General features: G+C 58.2%; 2 protein-coding genes across 2 annotated transcripts in view; both read left to right on the top strand.

Moving 5' to 3' along the window:
• The window catches only part of LOC140190186 (uncharacterized), a 32,260-nt gene extending 32,163 nt beyond the window's left edge, over positions 1–97 (top strand). Inside the window, exon 5 of the mRNA XM_072246700.1 lies at positions 85–97. Coding sequence (XP_072102801.1) covers positions 85–97 — 13 coding nt within the window. The remainder of the gene's footprint in view (positions 1–84) is intronic.
• LOC140189940 (uncharacterized) lies at positions 9–3,504 on the top strand. The gene has a single exon (XM_072246311.1). The coding sequence runs from the start codon at positions 109–111 to the stop codon at positions 2,890–2,892; it is 2,784 nt and encodes a 927-aa protein (XP_072102412.1). The 5' UTR covers positions 9–108; the 3' UTR covers positions 2,893–3,504.
• The last annotated feature ends 4,863 nt before the right edge of the window (positions 3,505–8,367 follow it).

Here is an 8,367-nt window from a genome sequence, read left to right on the forward strand (position 1 = left end):
CAGGAGGCAGCATTGGCATTGGGAGGGGCCCGTTTCCAATGTGAGGCGTGCGGGGAGGCATTCCCTGACCTGTCCTACCTGCAGACGCACCGTCTGACCCACTCAGACATGATCTTTGAGTGTGAGGCGTGTGGAGAGACGTTCCCCGATCTTTCTGGTCTCCGGACACATCGTCTAACTCATTCGGACATGGTCTTCGAGTGCGAGGTGTGCGGGGAGACCTTCCCCGATCTGTCCGGTCTCCGGACGCATCGTCTAACTCATTCAGACATGATTTTCGAGTGTGATGCCTGTGGCGAGACCTTCTCTGACCCGTCCAGTCTCCAGGCTCACCGTCTGACCCACTCAGACATGATTTTTGAGTGCGAGGCGTGCGGGGAGACATTTCCCGACCTGTCTGGTCTTCAGGCTCACCGTCTGACACACTCAGACATGATGTTCGAGTGTGACACCTGTGGTGAGGACTTCCCTGACCTGTCCAGCCTCCAGGCGCACCGTCTGACCCACTCAGATGCAACAATTGAGTGTGAGGCATGCGGGGAGACATTCCCCAACTTGTCTAGCCTACAGACACATCGTCTAACACATTCGGACATGATTTTTGAGTGTGACGCCTGTGCTGAGACCTTCCCTGACCCGTCTAGTCTACAGACTCACCGTCTCACCCACTCAGACATGGTCTTCGAATGTGAAGCTTGTGGCGAGACCTTCCCTGATCTGTCTGGCCTCCAGACACATCGTCTGACCCACTCAGACATGATCTTTGAATGTGATGCCTGTGGTGAGACCTTCCCTGACCTGTCTAGTCTACAGGTGCACCGTCTGACCCATTCAGACATGATCTTTGAGTGCGAGGCCTGCGGGGAGACATTTCCCGATCTGTCTGGTCTCCAGACGCATCGTCTGACTCATGCAGACATGGGCTTTGAGTGTGAGGCATGCGGGGAGACATTCCCCGATCTCTCCAGCCTCCAGGCACACCGCCTGTCTCATTCAGACATGATCTTTGAGTGTGACGCCTGTGGGGAGACTTTTCCTGATCACTCATGCCTGCAGACACACCGACTGACACACTCGGACATGATCTTCGAGTGTGGGGCGTGCAGAGAGGCTTTTCCTGACCTGCCTAGTCTCCAGGCACACCAAATGACCCACGGGGAGACGCCCCCGGGGCTCGGAGCCATGGTGAACCCACAGCGCGCACCGCCTGCTTTGGTCTGTGACGTGTGTGGTGAGAGCTTCGCCAGTCCGACTCACCTGTCTCTCCACCGGCGACGGGCCCACACCGACACGGCGGCCCGCCCCTTCGGCTGCTCGCTGTGCGGGCGGATCTTCACCAAGGCCTCAGCCTGGCGCGCCCACCAGGCCGTCCACACTGGTCAGAAGCCGTACCGCTGCCAGGTCTGCCCTCGATCCTATAACCGCCTGGACAACCTCCGCCGTCACCAGAGAGTGCATCTGGGAGAGAAGCCCTTCCGCTGCACGGCCTGCGGCCAGGGCTTCCCCTCCTCAGCCTCTCTGAGGGCCCACCGGGCGGCGGAGCACGGCCTGATCAGTGGGGGGGTCTTGTCCAGGCTGGAGGAGCCTGATCAGCGTCTCGGTAGCCCGGTCTCTGAGCATGGGGCCTCTCCGCAGGCCCACTCCTCCCAGCGGGACCCCTGTGTCGAGATCTTCGGCAGCCCGGCCCTGGAGGTCCATGGGAGAGGAGCAGGAGGGCCGGAGATGGAGGAGACGCCAACGCCGCTTCTCATCCCCCCACCTCCCCTCGACAAGCCCTTCCGCTGCCCAGCATGTGGCAAAGGCTTCAGCCAGGCCGTCTCCCTGCGGAAGCACCGCTGCCCGGGCCCCGCTCCCGTGGGGCGACAAGGGGGGCAGGCGCAGGCCCCGCGGAGGGGCCCTCGCCCTCGCACTCACCCCCGGGAGCGCTCCTTCCGCTGCCAGGTCTGCCCCCGTTCCTACAACCGCCTGGACAACCTCCGCCGTCACCAGAGAGTGCACCTGGGAGAGAAGCCCTTCCGCTGCACGGCCTGCGGCCAGGGCTTCCCCTCCTCGGCCTCTCTGAGGGCCCACCGGGCGGCGGAGCACGGCCTGAGGAGGGCCACCCCGGCCCCTGCCCTCCGCTGGCCTAACACCTCCGCCTCTTCCCCCCCTCCTCCCCCACCGCCGCCTCCTTCCCCTCCCCCCCCCATCAAGGCCGAGGCCGAGGACCTGCTGCAGGCTGAGGCCTTCCAGCTGACGGGGAGCTGGAGGGGGGCGAAGAGAGAGGAGGAGGGTGGGGAGTGCGTAGAGTGCGGCCAGCGGCTGCCGGACGAGGCCTCGCTGGCACGGCACCGCCTCCTTCACGCCTGGGAGCGGCCCTTCCGCTGCGATGCCTGCGACCAGGCCTTTGCTGACTCCTCCTCACTGACGGAGCATCAGCTGGGCCACAGCCGGGAGGACGAGCGGGCGGAGGAGGCGGGGAAGGCAGAGGAGGAGGGCCCGTCGCCTCTGCGCCCCGCTCCCGACGGGCCGCGCCCGCTCTACGTCCTGCGGCGCCTGCCGGCCTGGGGCGGGGGTCCCTGCCGATGCCAGGTCTGCAGTGAACTCTTCGACGACCCATCGGCGCTGCAGGCTCACGTGCAGCGGGCCCACGGCGAGGGAGGAGGGGCGGTGGAGGGGGAGGGGGAGAAGTCCAGGCCGCCCGCCCTAGCCCCAGCCCCGAGCTCGTCCAGGGTCAAGCCCTTCCAGTGTGACGTGTGTCGCAGGAGCTTTGCCCATCCCTCCGCCCTTCGGGCACACCAGACCATCCACACTGGCACCAAGCCCTACGCCTGCAACGTGTGTGCCCGCACCTACAACCGGCTCGACAACCTCAGGCGACACCAGCACTGCCACCTCAAGGCGCCCCTCTGAGGGTGGGGGGGGGATGGGGTGCAAGACAGACACCCAGGGCGGGCTGGTGGCCCAGCGTCACCGCAGACTCTTCAACCCCGGGAGATGTGGGGGAGGATCGTGTGTGATGGGACGGTGTGGAGGCAGCCTCACTCTGTAACCCTGAGAGAGTGTGGAGGTGTGGAGGGAGCCTAGCCCTGTATATGACCCCGGGAGGGTGTGATGGGACAGTATGGAGGGAGCTTCACTCCATGCCTGGCCCTGGGAGTCAGTGTCTGACCCAGGGAGTGTGTGATGGGGTGGTGGGGAGGGAGATTCACTCCACAGGCCTTTGGTGCTCCCTTGACATCCGCTGTCCCTCCATACGATCTCTTCCACGGACTTTGCCCCTCTGAGCTCAGCACCAACACTGGAGATGTCAGGGACAGAGCCGATCAGCACTTGGGTCATGGCCGGGAGACTGTGAAGTTTATGAGGTGGTTGTCTGTATATTTAATATAAATTTATATATGTATGTGTTATATAAGAAGGTTAGCTTGTTTAGTTAGTCAGACTCCGTTTACGGTGCTTCCTACCCACTCATTTTTGTGTGGCTGATTTTCTCTGAAGTTTCTGAATTCATCCTACACCGGAAATCCATTAAAGTTTTTAAAATAACAAAAAGGAAGTCTTGAGTTTCTCTGCAAACGCGTGTCTGTCCGTGAATCAGCGTCAGTGTGTGTCTGTTGGGATTCGCGGACAGTGTGTGTCTGCCTTGGATTCTGGGACAGTGCGTGGCTGTCCAGGATTAGGGACAGTGTGTGACTTTTCATCTGGGATTCAACGGATTGTGGTCTGTTTAGAATTCCAAGATTTAGGAATAGAGTTTGTCTGTCGAGAATTCAGAAACGTTCTGTGTGTATGTCAGGGATTCGGGAACGATGTGTGTCCAAGATTAGGAAATGATTTCGGTCTGTCCGGGATTGCAGTTTGATGTCTGCCTGTCCGGGATTAGGAGTTGACGTGTGCCTGTCTGGGACTGGGTGTTGATGTGTGTCTGTCCTAGATTGGGCGATGATGTGAGTCTGTCCGGGATTGGGTGACGACGTGTGTCTGTCCGGGATTGGGTGACGACGTGTGAAAGTCCGGGATTGGGTAATGACGTGTGTCTGTCTGGGATTGGGTGATGACGTGTGTCTGTCCGGGATTGTCCGATGACGTGTGTCTGTCTGGGATTGGGGGATGACGTCTGCCTGGTCCGGGATTGTGCGATGACGTGTGTCTGTCAGATACTGGGGGATGACGTGTCTCTGTCCGGGAGTGGGTGACTGCATGTGTCTGTCCGGGATAGGGTGCCGGCGTGTCCCTGTCCAGGATTGGGAAATGACATGGATTTGGGATTGGGGTTGACGTGTGCCTGTTCGGGATTGGGTGATGACGTCTGCCTGTCTGAGATTGGGGTTGACATGTGCCTTTCTGGGATTGGGGGAATGACGTCTGCCTCTCCGGGATTGGGTGATGACATGTACCTGTCCGGGATTGGGTGATGACGTGTGCCTGTCGGAGATTGGGTGATGACGTGTGCCTGTCCGGGATTGGGTGATGACGTGGACTTGGGATTGGGTGATGACGTGTGCCTGTCTGGGGTTGGGTGATGACATCTGTCTGTCCAGGATTGGGTGATGATGTGTGTTTGTCCGGGACTGGGGGATGACGTGGATTTGGGATTGGGTGATGACGTGTGCCTGACCAGGATTGGGTGATGATGTGTGCCTGACCGCGATTGGGTGATGACGTGGATTTGGGATTGGGTGATGACGTGTCTGTCCGGGATTGTGGGATGACGTCTGTCTGTTCGGGATTGGGGGTGACGTGTGTCTGTACGGGATTGGTGGATGTCGTGCCTCTGTCCGGGATTGGGCGATGACCTGGGGGTGCCTGTCCGGGATTGGGGTTGACGTGTGCCTATCCGAGAATGGGTGATTGTGTGTCCCTGTCCAGGATTGGGAGATGACGTGGATTTGGCATTGGGTGATGACGTGTGCCTGTCCAGGATTGGGTGATGACATCTGTCTGTCCGGGATTGGGGGATGACGTGTGTCTGTCCGGGATTGGGCGATGACGTGTGTCGTCCGGGATTGGGAGATGACGTCTGTCTGTCCGGGATTGGGGGATGACGTCTGTCTGTCCGGGATTGTGTGATGACGTGTGTCTGACCGGGACTGGGTGATGATGTGTGCCTGTTGGAGATTGGGTGATGACGTGTGCCTGTCCAGGAAAAGGGATAGAATGTGTCTGTCCGGGATTGGGTGATTACGTGGAGTTGGGATTGGGTGGATGAAGTGTGTCTGTCCCGGATCGGGTTATGACGTGTTCCTGACCAGGATTGGGTGATGACGTGGATTTGGGATTGAGTGATGACGTGTGTCTCTCCAAGATTAGGGGATGACGTGTGTCTGTCCGGGATTGGGGGATGACGTCTGTCTGTCCAGGATTGTGTGATGTCGTGTGTCTGTCAGATACTGGGGGATGACGTGTCTCTGTCCGGGATTGGGTGACTGCGTGTGTCTGTCCGGGATAGGGTGCTGGCGTGTCCCTGTCCAGGATTGGGAAATGACGTGGATTTGGGATTGGGGTTGACGTGTGCCTGTCCGGGATTGGGTGATGACATCTGTCTGTCCAGGATTGGGTGATGACGTGGATTTGGGATTGGGTGATGATGTGTGCCTGTTGGGATTGGGTGTTGACGTGTGTCTGTCTGGGATTGCGTGATGACGTCTGTCTTTCCGGGACTGGGATTGACGTGTGCCTTTCCGGGATGACGTCTGCCTCCCCGAAATGGGTGATGACGTGTGTCTGTCTGGGAATGGGTAATTGTGTGTCCCTGTCCTGCATTGGGAGATGACGTAGATTTGGGATTGGGTGATGACGTGTGCCTGACCAGGATTGGGTGATGACGTGTGCCTGTCCGGGATTGGGCGATGACGTCTGCCTCTCCGGGATTGGGTGATGACGTGGATTTGGGATTGGGTGATGACGTGTCTGTCCGGGATTGCGAGATGACGTCTGTCTGTTCGGGATTGGGGGGTGACGTGCCTCTGTCCGGGATTGGGCGATGACCTGGGGGTGCCTGTCCGGGATTGGGGTTGACGTGTGCCTGTCCGGGAATGGGTGATTGTGTGTCCCTGTCCAGGATTGGGAGATGACGTGGATTTGGCATTGGGTGATGACGTGTGCCTGTCCGGGATTGGGTGATGACGTCTGTCTGTCCGGGTTTGGGGGATGACGTTTGTCTGTCCGGGATTGGGGGATGACGTCTGCCTGTCCGGGATTGGGGGATGACATCTGCCTGTCCGGGATTGTGCGATGACGTGTGTCTGTCATATACTGGGGGATGACATGTCTCTGTCCGGGAATGGGTGATTGTGTGTCCCTGTCCAGGATTGGGAGGTGACGTGGATTTGGGATTGGGTGATGACGTGTGCCTGACCAGGATTGGGTGATGATGTGTGCCTGTTGGAGATTGGGTGATGACGTGTGCCTGTCCAGGAAAAGGGATAGAGTGTGTCTGTCTGGGATTGGGTGATTACGTGGAGTTGGGATTGGGTGGATGAAGTGTATCTGTCCCGGATCGGGTTATGACGTGTTCCTGACCAGGATTGGGTGATGACGTGGATTTGGGATTGGGTGATGACGTGTGTCTCTCCAAGATTAGGGGATGACGTGTGTCTGTCCGGGATTGGGGGATGACGTCTGTCTGTCCAGGATTGTGTGATGACGTGTCTCTGTCTGGGATTGGGTGACTGCGTGTGTCTGTCTGGGATTGGGGGATGACGTGTCCCTGTCCAGGATTGGGAAATGTCGTGGATTTGGGATTGGGTGATGACGTGTGCCTGACCAGGATTGGGTGATGATGTGTGCCTGACCACGATTGGGTGATGACGTGGATTTGGGATTGGGTGATGACGTGTCTGTCCGGGATTGCGGGATGACGTCTGTCTGTTCGGGATTGGGGGTGACGTGTGTCTGTACGGGATTGGTGGATGTCGTGCCTCTGTCCAGGATTGGGAGATGACGTGGATTTGGGATTGGGGTTGACGTGTGCCTTTCTGGGATTGCGGGAATGACGTCTGACTCTCCGGGATTGGGGGATGACATGTGTCTGTCCAGGATTGGGTGATGACGTGTGCTGTCGGAGATTGGGTGATGACGTGGATTTGGGATTGGGTAATGACGTGTGCCTGTCCAGGATTGGGTGATGACGTGGATTTGGGATTGGGTGATGACGTGTGCCTGTCCGGGATTGGGTGATGACATCTGTCTGTCCAGGATTGGGTGATGACGAGGATTTGGTATTGGGTGATGATGTGTGCCTTTTGGGATTGGGTGTTGACGTGTGTCTGTCTGGGATTGCGTGATGACATCTATTTTTCCGGGACTGGGATTGACGTGTGTCTTTCTGGGATGACGTCTGCCTCCCCGAATTGGGTGATGACGTGTGTCTGTCCGGGATTGGGGTTGATGTGTGCCTGTCCGGGATTGGGTGATGACTTGTGTCTGTCCAGGATTGGGAGATGACGTGGATTTGGCATTGGGTGATTACGTGTGCCTGTCCAGGATTGGGGGATTAGGTGTGTATGTCCCGGATTGGGGTATGACGTGTGTCTGTCTGGGATTGGGTGATGTCGTGTGTCTCTCTGGGAATGGGTGATTGTGTGTCCCTGTCCAGGATTGGGAGATGACGTGGATTTGGCATTGGGTGATGATGAGTGTCTGTCCGGGATTGGGCGATGACGTCTGCCTGTCCGGGATTGGGGGATGACGTCTGTCTGTCCGGGATTGGGGGATGACGTGTGTCGTCCGGGATTGGGGGATGACGTCTGCCTGTCCGGGATTGGGGGATGATGTCGATGACGTGTGTCTGTCTGGGATTGGGCAATGACGTCTGCCTGTTCGGCATTGGGGGATGACGTCTGTCTGTCCGGGATTGTGTGATGACGTGTGTCTGTCATATACTGGGGGATGACGTGTCCCTGTCCAGGATTGGGAGGTGACGCGGATTTGGGATTGGGTGATGACGTGTGTCTCTCCAAAATTAGGGGATGACGTGTGTCTGTCCGGGATTGGGGGATGACGTCTGTCTGTCCGGGATTGTGTGATGACGTGTGTCTGTCAGATACTGGGGGATGACGTGTCTCTGTCCAGGATTGGGTGACTGTATGTGTCTGTCCGGGATAGGGTGCTGGCGTGTCCCTGTCCAGGATTGGGAAATGACGTGGATTTGGGATTGGGGTTGACATGTCCCTTTCTGGGATTGGGGGAATGACGCCTGCCTCTCCGGGATTGGGGGATGACATGTGTCTGTCCAGGATTGGGGGATGACGTGTGCCTGTCCGGGATTGGGTGATGACGTGTGTTTGTCCGGGACTGGGGGATGACGTGGATTTGGGAATGGTTGATGACTTGTGCCTGACCACGATTGGGTGATGATGTGTGCCTGACCGGGATTGGGTGATG

The sequence above is a fragment of the Mobula birostris genome, chromosome 29 (assembly GCF_030028105.1).
Source record: "Mobula birostris isolate sMobBir1 chromosome 29, sMobBir1.hap1, whole genome shotgun sequence".
Classification (NCBI taxonomy): Eukaryota; Metazoa; Chordata; class Chondrichthyes; order Myliobatiformes; family Myliobatidae; genus Mobula; species Mobula birostris.

Coding starts and splice junctions, on each gene's coding strand:
- LOC140189940 (XM_072246311.1), top strand. CDS start 109: ATGATCTTTGAGTGTGAGGCGTGTGGAGAGACGTTCCCCGATCTTTCT.